Source organism: Physella acuta, unplaced genomic scaffold (genome assembly GCF_028476545.2).
Source record: "Physella acuta isolate Inbredline_101_S28 unplaced genomic scaffold, ASM2847654v3 ptg000457l, whole genome shotgun sequence".
Classification (NCBI taxonomy): Eukaryota; Metazoa; Mollusca; class Gastropoda; family Physidae; genus Physella; species Physella acuta.
The window spans coordinates 1132063-1147861 of record NW_026731976.1 but is presented as its reverse complement, the minus strand read 5'-3'; the positions used below and the strand labels follow the sequence as shown (position 1 = coordinate 1147861).

Below are 15799 nucleotides of genomic sequence, written 5' to 3'. Positions count from 1 at the left end.
GACTTTTTGGGTGGACTTTTTGGGTGGACTTTTTGGGTGGACTTTCTGGGTGGACTTTTTGGGTGGACTTTCTGGGTGGACTTTTTGGGTGGACTTTCTGGGTGGACTTTTTGGGTGGACTTTTTGGGTGGACTTTCTGGGTGGACGTTCTGGGTGGACGTTCTGGGTGGACTTTCTGGGTGGACTTTTTGGGTGGACTTTTTGGGTGGACTTTCTGGGTGGACTTTCTGGGTGGACTTTCTGGGTGGACTTTCTGGGTGGACTTTCTGGGTGGACTTTCTGGGTGGACTTTTTGGGTGGACTTTCTGGGTGGACTTTCTGGGTGGACTTTTTGGGTGGACTTTCTGGGTGGACTTTTTGGGTGGACTTTCTGGGTGGACTTTTTGGGTGGACTTTCTGGGTGGACTTTTTGGGTGGACTTTCTGGGTGGACTTTTTGGGTGGACTTTCTGGGTGGACTTTTTGGGTGGACTTTCTGGGTGGACTTTCTGGGTGGACTTTCTTGATAGACGTTGCAACATACTGAGCTTAAATGTTGTATAAATTTCAGTGAGCTTAAAATTTCCACAGAATATTTGACAAGCTCACAGGGCCCACGTCCTCTCTTTAAAAATATCAGACGGACCAAATTTCACCAGATCGCGGAATTATTGTAAGATTTATTGAACATGAAGCAAGGGGGTTAAGTCTAGACCAAGATGGGTAAGTCGTCCGGAATGACGTCACATCCGCGAGCCGGCTAACCGAGTTACGTACCGTGTAACCTAATGACGTTGTTTTCCCCGGCCCGTTTCTATTATTTCAGTCGTGACCCAGTTCTGTGACCCAATTTTTGTGTTTTGTTCCAGGCCTTTCAGGGTCACATCATCTCCGGTCAGTTCTCCTCCACCAGGGTGGACGGGGACGCTGTCCACATGACCTACGCGGGGTTGCCCGTCAGGCTGTCGAAAAATGAGAGAACGTCCAGTAAGTATTGTCTTGGTCAGGATGTGATGTCATGATGTTGTGGTGTCTGGATGTTGTGGTCATATATCTGCTTGTCAAATTCTATGTGTCTAGTCTATATCTGGTGGTCAAGTTGTGTCCAGTCTATATCTGGTGGTCAATTTGTGTCCAGTCTATATCTGATGGTCAAGTTGTGTCCAGTCTATATCTGGTGTTAAGTTGTATCCAGTCTATATCTGGTGGTCAAGTTGTGTCCAGTCTATATCTGGTGGTCAAGTTGTGTCCAGTCTATATCTGGTGGTCAAGTTGTGTCCAGTCTATATCTGGTGGTCAAGTTGTGTCCAGTCTATATCTGGTGGTCAAATTCCATGTGTCCAGTCTTTATCTGGTGGTCAAGTTCCATGTGTCCAGTCTATAGCGGGTGGTCAAGTTGTGTCCAGTCTATAGCGGGTGGTCAAGTTCCATGTGTCCAGTCTATAGCGGGTGGTCAAGTTGTGTCCAGTCTATAGCGGGTGGTCAAGTTGTGTCCAGTCTATAGCGGGTGGTCAAGTTCCATGTGTCCAGTCTATAGCGGGTGGTCAAGTTGTGTCCAGTCTATAGTGGGTGGTCAAGTTCCATGTGTCCAGTCTATAGCGGGTGGTCAAGTTGTGTCCAGTCTATAGCGGGTGGTCAAGTTGTGTCCAGTCTATAGCGGGTGGTCAAGTTCCATGTGTCCAGTCTTTATCTGGTGACCGATGTTGGACCCTCCTTTTCCCACTGTCTAGCTGGCTGAACATCTAATTACAACTTTTGATGACGTAGGGTGCCCTCTCTTGTTCTGGAGGTCAAAGTTCGTAGCGGTTATCGGAACGTTAGTTACCAACTGGAAAAGTTGGTCATCACATGACCACTTATTAGGGTCGTCACCACTCATTACCATAACTACGTCACTTCAGGCGAGAAAAGACTCCTGGGCTGACCGGTATTTGAACCCACTTCACGTGTGTTAGCTGCCTCTCTGTAGACACCGTCCTCCATATTTGATTGTATTTACTTCAGTTTCACCGGAAGTGTCGTCACTGTCTGATTTATTTCCGTTAAGTGTCATAATGACCTTGTCATCCCCAGCCATTAAAATCACGGGAGGTCACGTGACGAGCGAGGTCAAAGTTCGTGACATCTTCTGCTCCAACGGTGTCCTGCACATCATTGACGACATCCTGCACACTCCCACTAGGACCGTCGACAAAGAGATGAGGACAAGAGAGCCCCTCAGGTGAGTCGTCTGCTAGAGACAGGTGAGTCGTCTGCTAGAGGTAGGTGAGTCGTCAGCTAGAGACAGATGAGTCGTCTGCTAGAGGTAGGTGAGTCGTCTGCTAGAGGTAGGTGAGTCGTCTGCTTGTAAAAAGGAATGGCTCCGTCACTTTTTTGTCCAATGGCTTTTACTGGCTTCAAACTACCAAGGGGTAGTGCCACCCCAGTTCAGGGATCCGACCCCAGCGCCCTCTGGTTGAGCGTCGTGTGCCCCACGACCCCACGGTACATTCCAGAAAACTTCAGCCACAGTAAATCTTACAGAAATTTCGGGAAAAACCACTAGTGCAACAAAACAATCCCAAAATTTTATTTCACTCTGTTGGCACATTTTTTCTGTCTTCCTCTTTACCGTCTGATAATTATTCATAAAGCAAGTATTGCATAGAAACGATATTTCAACCTGTAACCTTGTACTCCGTCTTAATTATAACCCTAACCATCGCCTTAATTTAAAACACCGTTAACTAAAGTTAACTAAACCATTTCATCCTATACCTGTACAGGTACATGCAGGCTCTGTTAGTTAACTAAACCGTTACGTCCTATACCTGTACAGGTACATGCAGGCTCTGTTAGTTAACTAAACCGTTACGTCCTATACCTGTACAGGTACATGCAGGCTCTGTTAGTTAACTAAACCGTTACGTCCTATACCTGTACAGGTACATGCAGGCTCTGTTAGTTAACTAAACCGTTACGTCCTATACCTGTACAGGTACATGCAGGCTCTGTTAGTTAACTAAACCGTTACGTCCTATACCTGTACAGGTACATGCAGGCTCTGTTAGTTAACTAAACCGTTACGTCCTATACCTGTACAGGTACATGCAGGCTCTGTTAGTTAACTAAACCGTTACGTCCTATACCTGTACAGGTACATGCAGGCTCTGTTAGTTAACTAAACCGTTACGTCCTATACCTGTACAGGTACATGCAGGCTCTGTTAGTTAACTAAACCGTTACGTCCTATACCTGTACAGGTACATGCAGGCTCTGTTAGTTAACTAAACCGTTACGTCCTATACCTGTACAGGTACATGCAGGCTCTGTTAGTTAACTAAACCGTTACGTCCTATACCTGTACAGGTACATGCAGGCTCTGTTAGTTAACTAAACCGTTACGTCCTATACCTGTACAGGTACATGCAGGCTCTGTTAGTTAACTAAACCGTTACGTCCTATACCTGTACAGGTACATGCAGGCTCTGTTAGTTAACTAAACCGTTACGTCCTATACCTGTACAGGTACATGCAGGCTCTGTTAGTTAACTAAACCGTTACGTCCTATACCTGTACAGGTACATGCAGGCTCTGTTCGAGAAAGTGGCAGACAGACAATACGACTTGAACTCCAAGGGAAGCAACTACACAGTTTTTGTCCCCAACAACGACGCCTTTGGTTCCCTCCCCTGGGACACGGTCAACAAACTGCTCCACTGGGACAGCTGGACCAAACAGGTGAGTGACGTCATGATAACAGGTGGGTGACGTCATGTCAAGGTGTACCAGCATGCAACGCGACCTCAAATGTTTTACATTTTAAATTTCTCTTTTCGATAGCTTGCAATACAACACAATTATATCGTCTAGCTCAGTTGAGGGAATAATGAAGTTTTGCTATTAGACAGTTGAAGTAGAGTCGACTTGCCTCTTTAAATAGAACAGCGTGGTGTACCGATATGCCTGGTACCATTCAGACCTGAGTACACTCAGCCAAGTCCTATTTCTAGAAAATTCTAACTTTCTTCTAATGATGTCAATGCTAACTTTGGAGCACTACTCACATGTGTAAGACGTTATAGATACTAAACTTGGCCCAAACCTATGCTGGAGCAGGATTTAACCAATTGTGTACGTTATGTGACTCTTTAACCCACATACCCAACTCTGAACGTTATGGACCCTCCCCTCTAACCCTAACCTACGTAACCAACTGTACGTCACGTGACCCACTAACCCACTTTACGCCCTCAGATTCTCAGAGCCCACATCGTGAAGAACGAGATGCGGACGTTGAGCGACATCCCGTCAGGCACCGCGCTCAGAGCGGAACACAACGTCATACACGTCGTCAAGAAGGAGGATCACGGTCCAGGTAACGCCACGTTTGACCAGTGGTCAAGATCTTTTGGAAATGGTCATTTTATAACTGGACCACGACGGATTTCTCTGTTAAAATAATACATAGTTAAATGATGATTCCGAGTTTGACTTAATATACATTAGAACATGTCAACATTTTGGATGTCATATTATGACGTCACAGGACAGACGGCTGACCAGACGGCTGACCAGACGGCTGATCAGACGGCTGACCAGACGGCTGACCAGACGGCTTGACTGACGTGACACAACTACCGCACGTGCATGACGTCTGTTTCCTCCCCCAGTGTATGTAGTCAACAACAACATGATGGCCCAGGTCCTGGTGTCCGACATCCCAGCGGTCAACGGCTGGATCCACATCGTAGATAGGATACTGACCGTCCCCTACGTCACAGTGGCTGACGTCATGGGGTCCAGGGAGGATGTCAGGTCAGTTTGTGGGTCACACCGAAGTGTCAGCTGTAACCCCTGACATTGTGGTAGTCTGTACCTCGACACACATGACCTTGACATCACACGCCCCTGACCTTGGTACACGATTGACCTCTAACCTTTGACCGTCCCCAGCATCTTCCACCACATCATGAGCCCCCTGCCCGAGTACAAGCAGCTGATCACCTCCCCGTTACGTAACGTCACCCTCTTCGTCCCGTCCTCGCGCTACATCCGGACCCTCACGCCCGACCAGCTGACCAGGATCAAATCCAACACAGACGTGCTCAGGAAGGTGAGTACTCGCAGAATGTTCTGGTCTCAGTTGACGTGGTGTGTTGCTGTATCTAAAAGCCAAGTCATTTAAAAACTACCGTTGGGCCCAGTTTACAAAGACTTAAAAAATTACTAGCCGTCCCGGCCAGGCCCTGCACTGGCCTATGTGAAAAACCTATCTGTAAAGGACCATGACTTGTGTGTTTATTAATCAGCATATACCCGGCTTTGCCGGTGTTTCGGAAATATATTTCTTTTCGAATTAAAACTAACCATAACCAACCAAAACACAAAGATAACGCAAACTTAAATTTAGATGGGGGTGTTGCTTTGTGTTGTGGATGCTAAAATATTTCAGATTGCGTCTTCCCGTATCAAACGGTAGCAAAGAGTTTAAAAATCATTTCTCGTAGTGTAAAGATTATTCTAAAGATCATAATCACATAAAACAAAATTTTATTTGAGAGAAGATTATCCCAATTCATTGACCACAAGTGACCCTAAAGAAACCCTAAACTAACCCGCGATATTTTCCAAACTAAACCTTATCCCTAAATAAAGCATATCATTAGTTTCAGATTTAATTTTCTTTGTTTGCATAATTAAGTATTTCCATTTAACTTTAACATTGTTGCTTATGTAACTAGTACAGACTGACCATATCTCCGCCCCCCATCTCCCCAGATATTCCATGGTCACGTGCTGCCCAACGTGCGGCTTGATGACGTGTTCCTACGTCAGTACCCGGATGCTGACTACTGCTCGAGGAGTTCCTACAACGTCACGTTTAAAATCAGCAAGGGAGACAACGGTACATTTTATTTTGTTAGCTAGAGTTACTGTTCTTGAGGGTCTGTTAACGAAATTTTCCTGTGTGATTAAATCATAACCTTTAACTTCTCTTGCGTGGTCTAGCTACACTCTCGTGTAACCTTGACCTCGCACGCGTGAGATTTGACCCTAACCACGTGATCACGTGTTCCAGGCATGTTCGTGGACGTGGGATACGACATGCAACCTCTTGACCTCGTTACCAGGGCAACCGGGTGCTCGGACGGCATCATCTACGTCATCGACGGTTTCCTCAACTACTCGCCCTTCACGGTGCTGGAGAGGCTCACGAGGGAGCCGGTGCTAAGGTCAGTGGGGGTGCTAGGGTCAGTGGGGGCTGGTATTTCTTTGTGGTTGGAGGGGGGAACGAGCTGGTGTTAACGTACGGTGCTGATATGCCATATATGACCCACACCACCATCCAATCACACAACCATCCACACCACCACCACTGATTCTCAAATTTTACCTCACCATCTCAGTGGATCCTTCGACCTGATGACCCACTTAGCGCCAGCCAATGAAATCGATTCACTGAACGACCCCAACTTGTCCTTCACCTTCCTCATGCCCGATGACGTGGCACAGGATTATTACCTGAAGAGTGAGTTGCTCAAGCTGCGCCACCTCCCACCTGAGGAGAGGCACAGGTGAGAACTCGTTTGGTTTGGGGTTAATTAGTCGTTAGGGTTAAGTTACACAAGTCAGAAGGTGCCATGTTTATGTTGGAGGGTTATGATTACGACGAATGTTAAAAATTAGCAGATGAGATTTTTTTAAAATATCCGTAACTGATTAAATAATTTCTACAAGATACTTTAAATTACTTAAGAGTTAACTTCAAGACAAATTAATAAATAAAAATGATTTCGTGGAAGTCCACGACATTCTTTTTGGCTTTTACTTCATAACTTTTTGTCTGATATTTATTTTGTGACTTTTGACTGACGCTGACTGCATCTTCAGTCTCTTGGCTCCATGTCAAGGGATAGTGAAATGACATTTATGACATTAAGTAAATAACATCTTCTAAATGACACTTGTTCTGTCTCTCCCAAACCTACCCCCCCCCTTTCCACCAACCCAGGGTATTCAAACGTCACGTGATCAACGGCACGGTTCTCTACCAGGACGACTTTAAGAACGGCTCCATCCGTCACGGTCTGCTGCCCCCAAACGTCACCTTGGTCTTTACGGCAGACGGTGAGTAGGTTCTTTACCTCAAGCAATGTCACAACATCATCTTTACCTCCAGCAATGTCACAACAACATCTTTACCTCAAGTAATGTCACAACAACATCTTTACCTCAAGCAATGTCACAACAACATCTTTACCTCAAGCAATGTCACAACAACATCTTTACCTCAAGTAATGTCACAACAACATCTTTACCTCAAGCAATGTCACAACAACATCTTTACCTCAAACAATGTCACAACAACATCTTTACCTCAAACAATGTCACAACAACATCTTTACCTCAAGCAATGTCACAACAACATCTTTACCTCAAGCAATGTCACAACAACATCTTTACCTCAAGCAATGTCACAACAACATCTTTACCTCAAGCAATGTCACAACAACATCTTTACCTCAAGCAATGTCACAACAACATCTTTACTTCAAGCAATGTTACAACAACATCTTTACCTCAAGCAATGTCACAACATCTTTACCTCAAGCAATGTCACAACAACATCTTTACCTCAAGCAATGTCACAACAACATCTTTACCTCAAGCAATGTTACAACAACATCTTTACCTCAAGCAATGTCACAACATCTTTACCTCAAGCAATGTCACAACAACATCTTTACCTCAAGCAATGTCACAACAACATCTTTACCTCAAGCAATGTCACAACAACATCTTTACCTCAAGCAATGTCACAACAACATCTTTACCTCAAGCAATGTCACAACAACATCTTTACCTCAAGCAATGTCACAACATCTTTACCTCAAGCAATGTCACAACAACATCTTTACCTCAAGCAATGTCACAACAACATCTTTACCTCAAGCAATGTTACAACAACATCTTTACCTCAAGCAATGTCACAACATCTTTACCTCAAGCAATGTCACAACAACATCTTTACCTCAAGCAATGTCACAACAACATCTTTACCTCAAGCAATGTCACAACAACATCTTTACCTCAAGCAATGTCACAACAACATCTTTACCTCAAGCAATGTCACAACAACATCTTTACCTCAAGCAATGTCACAACAACATCTTTACCTCAAGCAATGTCACAACAACATCTTTACCTCAAGCAATGTCACAACAACATCTTTACCTCAAGCAATGTCACAACAACATCTTTACCTCAAGCAATGTCACAACAACATCTTTACCTCAAGCAATGTCACAACAACATCTTTACCTCAAGCAATGTCACAACAACATCTTTACCTCAAGCAATGTCACAACATCTTTACCTCAAGCAATGTCAACAACATCTTTACCTCAAGCAATGTCACAACAACATCTTTACCTCAAGCAATGTCACAACAACATCTTTACCTCAAGCAATGTCACAACAACATCTTTACCTCAAGCAATGTCACAACAACATCTTTACCTCAAGCAATGTCACAACAACATCTTTACCTCAAGCAATGTCACAACAACATCTTTACCTCAAGCAATGTCACAACAACATCTTTACCTCAAGCAATGTCACAACAACATCTTTACCTCAAGCAATGTCACAACAACATCTTTACCTCAAGCAATGTCACAACAACATCTTTACCTCAAGCAATGTCACAACAACATCTTTACCTCAAGCAATGTCACAACAACATCTTTACCTCAAGCAATGTCACAACAACATCTTTACCTCAAGCAATGTCACAACAACATCTTTACCTCAAGCAATGTCACAACAACATCTTTACCTCAAGCAATGTCACAACAACATCTTTACCTCAAGCAATGTCACAACAACATCTTTACCTCAAGCAATGTCACAACAACATCTTTACCTCAAGCAATGTCACAACAACATCTTTACCTCAAGCAATGTCACAACAACATCTTTACCTCAAGCAATGTCACAACAACATCTTTACCTCAAGCAATGTCACAACAACATCTTTACCTCAAGCAATGTCACAACAACATCTTTACCTCAAGCAATGTCACAACAACATCTTTACCTCAAGCAATGTCACAACAACATCTTTACCTCAAGCAATGTCACAACAACATCTTTACCTCAAGCAATGTCACAACAACATCTTTACCTCAAGCAATGTCACAACAACATCTTTACCTCAAGCAATGTCACAACAACATCTTTACCTCAAGCAATGTCACAACAACATCTTTACCTCAAGCAATGTCACAACAACATCTTTACCTCAAGCAATGTCACAACAACATCTTTACCTCAAGCAATGTCACAACAACATCTTTACCTCAAGCAATGTCACAACAACATCTTTACCTCAAGCAATGTCACAACAACATCTTTACCTCAAGCAATGTCACAACAACATCTTTACCTCAAGCAATGTCACAACAACATCTTTACCTCAAGCAATGTCACAACAACATCTTTACCTCAAGCAATGTCACAACAACATCTTTACCTCAAGCAATGTCACAACAACATCTTTACCTCAAGCAATGTCACAACAACATCTTTACCTCAAGCAATGTCACAACAACATCTTTACCTCAAGCAATGTCACAACAACATCTTTACCTCAAGCAATGTCACAACAACATCTTTACCTCAAGCAATGTCACAACAACATCTTTACCTCAAGCAATGTCACAACAACATCTTTACCTCAAGCAATGTCACAACAACATCTTTACCTCAAGCAATGTCACAACAACATCTTTACCTCAAGCAATGTCACAACAACATCTTTACCTCAAGCAATGTCACAACAACATCTTTACCTCAAGCAATGTCACAACAACATCTTTACCTCAAGCAATGTCACAACAACATCTTTACCTCAAGCAATGTCACAACAACATCTTTACCTCAAGCAATGTCACAACAACAACAACATCTTTACCTCAAGCAATGTCACAACAACATCTTTACCTCAAGCAATGTCACAACAACATCTTTACCTCAAGCAATGTCACAACAACATCTTGTACCTCAAGCAATGTCACAACAACATCTTTACCTCAAGCAATGTCACAACAACATCTTTACCTCAAGCAATGTCACAACAACATCTTTACCTCAAGCAATGTCACAACAACATCTTTACCTCAAGCAATGTCACAACAACATCTTTACCTCAAGCAATGTCCACAACAACATCTTTACCTCAAGCAATGTCACAACAACATCTTTACCTCAAGCAATGTCACAACAACATCTTTACCTCAAGCAATGTCACAACAACATCTTTACCTCAAGCAATGTCACAACAACATCTTTACCTCAAGCAATGTCACAACAACATCTTTACCTCAAGCAATGTCACAACAACATCTTTACCTCAAGCAATGTCACAACAACATCTTTACCTCAAGCAATGTCACAACAACATCTTTACCTCAAGCAATGTCACAACAACATCTTTACCTCAAGCAATGTCACAACAACATCTTTACCTCAAGCAATGTCACAACAACATCTTTACCTCAAGCAATGGTCACAACAACATCTTTACCTCAAGCAATGTCACAACAACATCTTTACCTCAAGCAATGTCACAACAACATCTTTACCTCAAGACAATGTCACAACAACATCTTTACCTCAAGCAATGTCACAACAACAGCTTTACCTCAAGCAATGTCACAACAACATCTTTACCTCAAGCAATGTCCAACAACATCTTTACCTCAAGCAATGTCACAACAACATCTTTACCTCAAGCAATGTCACACAACATCTTTACCTCAAGCAATGTCACAACAACATCTTTACCTCAAGCATGTCACAACAACATCTTTACCTCAAGCAATGTCACAACAAACATCTTTACCTCAAGCAATGTCACAACAACATCTTTACCTCAAGCAATGTCACAACAACATCTTTACCTCAAGCAATGTCACAACAACATCTTTACCTCAAGCAATGTCACAACAACATCTTTACCTCAAGCAATGTCACAACAACATCTTTACCTCAAGCAATGTCACAACAACATCTTTACCTCAAGCAATGTCACAACAACATCTTTACCTCAAGCAATGTCACAACAACATCTTTACCTCAAGCAATGTCACAACAACATCTTTACCTCAAGCAATGACACAACATCATCTTTACCTCAAGCAATGTCACAACAACATCTTTACCTCAAGCAATGTCACAACATCTTTACCTCACGCAATGTCACAACATCTTTACCTCACGCAATGTCACAACAACATCTTTACCTCACGCAATGACACAACAACATCTTTACCTCAAGCAATGACACAACATCATCTTTACCTCAAGCAATGTCACAACAACATCTTTACCTCAAGCAATGACACAACAACATCTTTACCTCAAGCAATGTCACAACAACATCTTTACCTCAAGCAATGACACAACAACATCTTTACCTCAAGCAATGACACAACATCATCTTTACCTCAAGCAATGTCACAACAACATCTTTACCTCAAGCAATGTCACAACAACATCTTTACCTCAAGCAATGACACAACATCATCTTTACCTCAAGCAATGTCACAACAACATCTTTACCTCAAGCAATGACACAACAACATCTTTACCTCAAGCAATGTCACAACAACATCTTTACCTCAAGCAATGACACAACAACATCTTTACCTCAAGCAATGACACAACAACATCTGTGAATGACACTTTATTGTGGCGCTTGCAATACATCCCACCTAACCCTCACCTCGACACCTCCCACTGAAACCTCTCCCCCATACCTACGACAACTCCCACCTAACCCTACCCTCCCCCATACCTACGACGCCTCCCACCTAACCCTAACCTCTCCCCTCCCCTGCCCCCTACCAACTCCGCCTCCCATCTAACCCTAACCCTAACTCTCCCCAGCGGTGTACGTAAAGTTTAAGAAGATCGAGAGCCAGATCAAGCAGTGGAACCTGATTGCCTCTAACGGCGTGATCCACATCCTCATGCAGTTCCTCTACGACGCCAACGGCTCGGGCGCCCCCCGGACCACCACGCCCACCACCTACGTCACCATCAACAGCATGGTGGCCCGCCTGGAGAACACGGCCGCCGTGACGTCATGGTCACGTGCTCTAGTGGTCACTCACCTGGTGCTGGCTCTAGTGTTGGTCGCGAGGTGATTGGACGGTTGGGATAGGATGAACGGTTGGGAAAAGATGGACGACTGGGATAAAATGGACAGCTGGATTGATGCACGGTCGTGGTGTGTGAGAATGGACGATTGAAGTGTGAAAATGGACGGTTAGGGTGTTAGTGATATGTGATAACAACGTGTGATATATCATTAGTGAATGTATAACTTGTACCTATAACATTTTTTAATAACTGAATCACATGTTTATATGACCGTATCTTTAAAACTACTTATAATGAATCATTAAAACGATTTGTAAATAACTCTGCTTACACCGAGGGTACAACGCCACGCTAATTGATTCTCTAAATGAAATGTGTAAACAAAAATTGTTTGAATAATCCCTGGATATGTGTGTATCGTGTGATAGTACAATCAGATTTCTAAATAACTAAAATATTGATTGTACATGTAGAATCGAGTTAGAATCTTCTTCAGTTGTAGCTAGAGTTGATACTTGTAGTGACAGGTTGATAACTTTAGTGACAGGTTGATAACTTTAGTGGCAGGTTGATAACTTTAGTGACAGGTTGATAACTTTAGTGGCAGGTCGATAACTTTAGTGGCAGGTTAATAACTTTAGTGACAGGTTGATAACTTTAGTGACAGGTTGATAACTTTAGTGGCAGGTTGATAACTTTAGTGACAGGTTGATAACTTTAGTGGCAGGTTGATAACTTTAGTGACAGGTTGGTAACTTTAGTGACAGTTTGATAACTTTAGTGACAGGTTGATAACTGTAGTGACAGGTTGAAGGTTGATAACTTTAGTGGCAGGTTGATAACTTTAGTGGCAGGTTGAAGGTTGATAATTTTAGTGGCAGGTTGATAACTTTAGTGACAGGTTGATAACTTTAGTGGCAGGTTGATAACTTTAGTGACAAGTTGATATCTTTAGTGACAGGTTGATAACTTTAGTGACAGGTTGATAACTTTAGTGACAGGTTGATAACTTTAGTGACAGGTTGATAACTTTAGTGGCAGGTTGATAACTTTAGTGACAGGTTGATAACTTTAGTGGCAGGTTGATAACTTTAGTGATAGGTTGATAACTTTAGTGACAGGTTGATAACTTTAGTGGCAGGTTGATAACTTTAGTGGCAGGTTGATAACTTTAGTGACAGGTTGATAACTTTAGTGACAGGTTGATAACTTTAGTGACAGGTTGATAACTTTAGTGACAGTTGATAACTTTAGTGGCAGGTTGATAACTTTAGTGTCAGGTTGATAACTTTAGTGACAGGTTGGTAACTTTAGTGACAGTTTGATAACTTTAGTGACAGGTTGATAACTGTAGTGACAGGTTGAAGGTTGATAACTTTAGTGGCAGGTTGATAACTTTAGTGGCAGGTTGAAGGTTGATAATTTTAGTGGCAGGTTGATAACTTTAGTGACAGGTTGATAACTTTAGTGGCAGGTTGATAACTTTAGTGACAAGTTGATATCTTTAGTGACAGGTTGATAACTTTAGTGACAGGTTGATAACTTTATTGACAGGTTGATAACTTTAGTGGCAGGTTGAAGGTTGATAATTTTAGTGGCAGGTTGATAACTTTAGTGACAGGTTGATAACTTTAGTGGCAGGTTGATAACTTTAGTGACAAGTTGATATCTTTAGTGACAGGTTGATAACTTTAGTGACAGGTTGATAACTTTATTGACAGGTTGATAACTTTAGTGGCAGGTTGATAACTTTAGTGGCAGGTTGATAACTTTAGTGACAGGTTGATAACTTTAGTGGCAGGTTGATAACTTTAGTGATAGGTTGATAACTTTAGTGACAGGTTGATAACGTTAGCCGCAGGTTGATAACTTTAGTGGCAGGTTGATAACTTTAGTGGCAGGTTGATAACTTTAGTGACAGGTTGAAGGTTGATAACTTTAGTGGCAGGTTGATAACTTTAGTGGTAGGTTGATAACTTTAGTGGCAGGTTGATAACTTTAGTGACAGGTTGAAGGTTGATAACTTTAGTGGCAGGTTGATAACTTTAGTGGCAGGTTGAAGGTTGATAATTTTAATGGCAGGTCGATAACTTTAGTGGCAGGTTGATAACTTTAGTGGCAGGTTGATAACTTTAGTGACAGGTTGATAACTTTAGTGTCAGGTTGATTATTTTAGTGACACAAAAAGAAAATGACCCACAATCGACTAAAATTCTAACCCATGTACCAACAATAGTATCGACAATTGAACATACTTAAACATTTCCAAATTAATACAAAACTGTTCCTTAATTCCTAAGTAAGTATGATTTAAAATAGTTTCTGTGTGAGCAATGAAAGTAATTTTTTAGGCTCTAGTCTAGATCTTTTAACAATAAAGATGATGAGCGTATGTTGGACACGCAAGGGAGCTAAACGTTTAAAAAGATGAAGTGAGTTAATTGCCCTTGTTTAAAGACTGAAGTGAGTTAATTGCCCTTGTTGAGCTGGGCCTCTATGCAGACGCGGGTGTACATTCTCATTATTTATTATTAATTGCTTATTGTTTTAATTACAACTAATTATTAATTGCTAATTGTTTTAATTACAACTAATTATTATTGCTAATTGTTTTAATTACAACTAATTATTATTGCTAATTGTATTAATTACAACCAATTATTAATTGCTAATTGTTTTAATTACAACTAATTTCTGTATGGTCGTCTGACTGACAACTTTACCCGCCTTAAGCATGTACAGTAACATCATTGTGTAACATCATTGTGCGATGTTTCATCCAACACATCATTGTGCGATGTTTCATCCAGCGCATCATTCTGTTGATGTGTGATGTCTCTACTCACTATACAAAAAAAACAGCATACCGTGATCATCAGTTGATTAGTCTGCTGACCATCACTGACCTAACTCACCTGACCATCACTGACCTAACTCACCCCACTCCAACTGAACCACAGTAGGCGAACCTTTTTCTTTGTCACGTGATTTTCTGGTCCAAAAATAGCTGGTATTTGTTTCATGTAATCATTAATTAATGTACCGCTTAATTTCTTCAAAATGTGCTATTGACGAGGTTGAATGTATATGGGTTTTAATGATAGGCTAATTAATTTTCAAGATTTTATAATGTAATACGTTAATTTAATTAATGCCTTAATGTCGTCAGGAATGTTGTAGTCTAGGTACATGATAAAGTTTGGTGTGAGTGATGGTGTGAGTGATGGTGTGAGTGATGGTGTGAGTGATGGTGTGAGTGATGGTGTGAGTGATGGTGTGAGTGATGGTGTGAGTGATGGTGTGAGTGATGGTGTGAGTGATGGTGTGAGTGATGGTGTGAGTGATGTCCCATTTATTTTCTGCTTGTTTCTTAGTTCTCTCCCCTGCATGGGTCATCTCCAGACGCAACGGGTCAGCATGTACTTACGATTCTGTAGATAGAATTATGTTAATTCTGTTAATTATGTTAATTCTGTTTTATATTTTATTTAATGATGACTTTTTGTCTGTGTGAGCTACTAATTGGCTTGACAACGTGGACCAACATTGTGATAATAAAGTGTGTAGTGTGGAGTTATTACCCTTTCAGTGACGTGGTTATTATGTACCTAGCTGTGAATGTATTGGATGTTTTGATTAGCTAAATTTTGTTCTAAAAACTCTGATTGGCT

General features: G+C 41.7%; 1 protein-coding gene across 1 annotated transcript in view; it reads left to right on the top strand.

Moving 5' to 3' along the window:
- The window catches only part of LOC131943508 (uncharacterized), a 28142-nt gene extending 15970 nt beyond the window's left edge, over positions 1–12172 (top strand). The window contains exons 11-21 of the mRNA XM_059303665.1: positions 848–965; positions 2052–2199; positions 3539–3698; positions 4215–4335; positions 4631–4775; positions 4914–5073; positions 5739–5865; positions 6040–6193; positions 6368–6535; positions 6973–7088; positions 11913–12172. Of these exons, the coding sequence (XP_059159648.1) occupies positions 848–965; positions 2052–2199; positions 3539–3698; positions 4215–4335; positions 4631–4775; positions 4914–5073; positions 5739–5865; positions 6040–6193; positions 6368–6535; positions 6973–7088; positions 11913–12172 (1677 nt within the window). The remainder of the gene's footprint in view (positions 1–847; positions 966–2051; positions 2200–3538; positions 3699–4214; positions 4336–4630; positions 4776–4913; positions 5074–5738; positions 5866–6039; positions 6194–6367; positions 6536–6972; positions 7089–11912) is intronic.
- The last annotated feature ends 3627 nt before the right edge of the window (positions 12173–15799 follow it).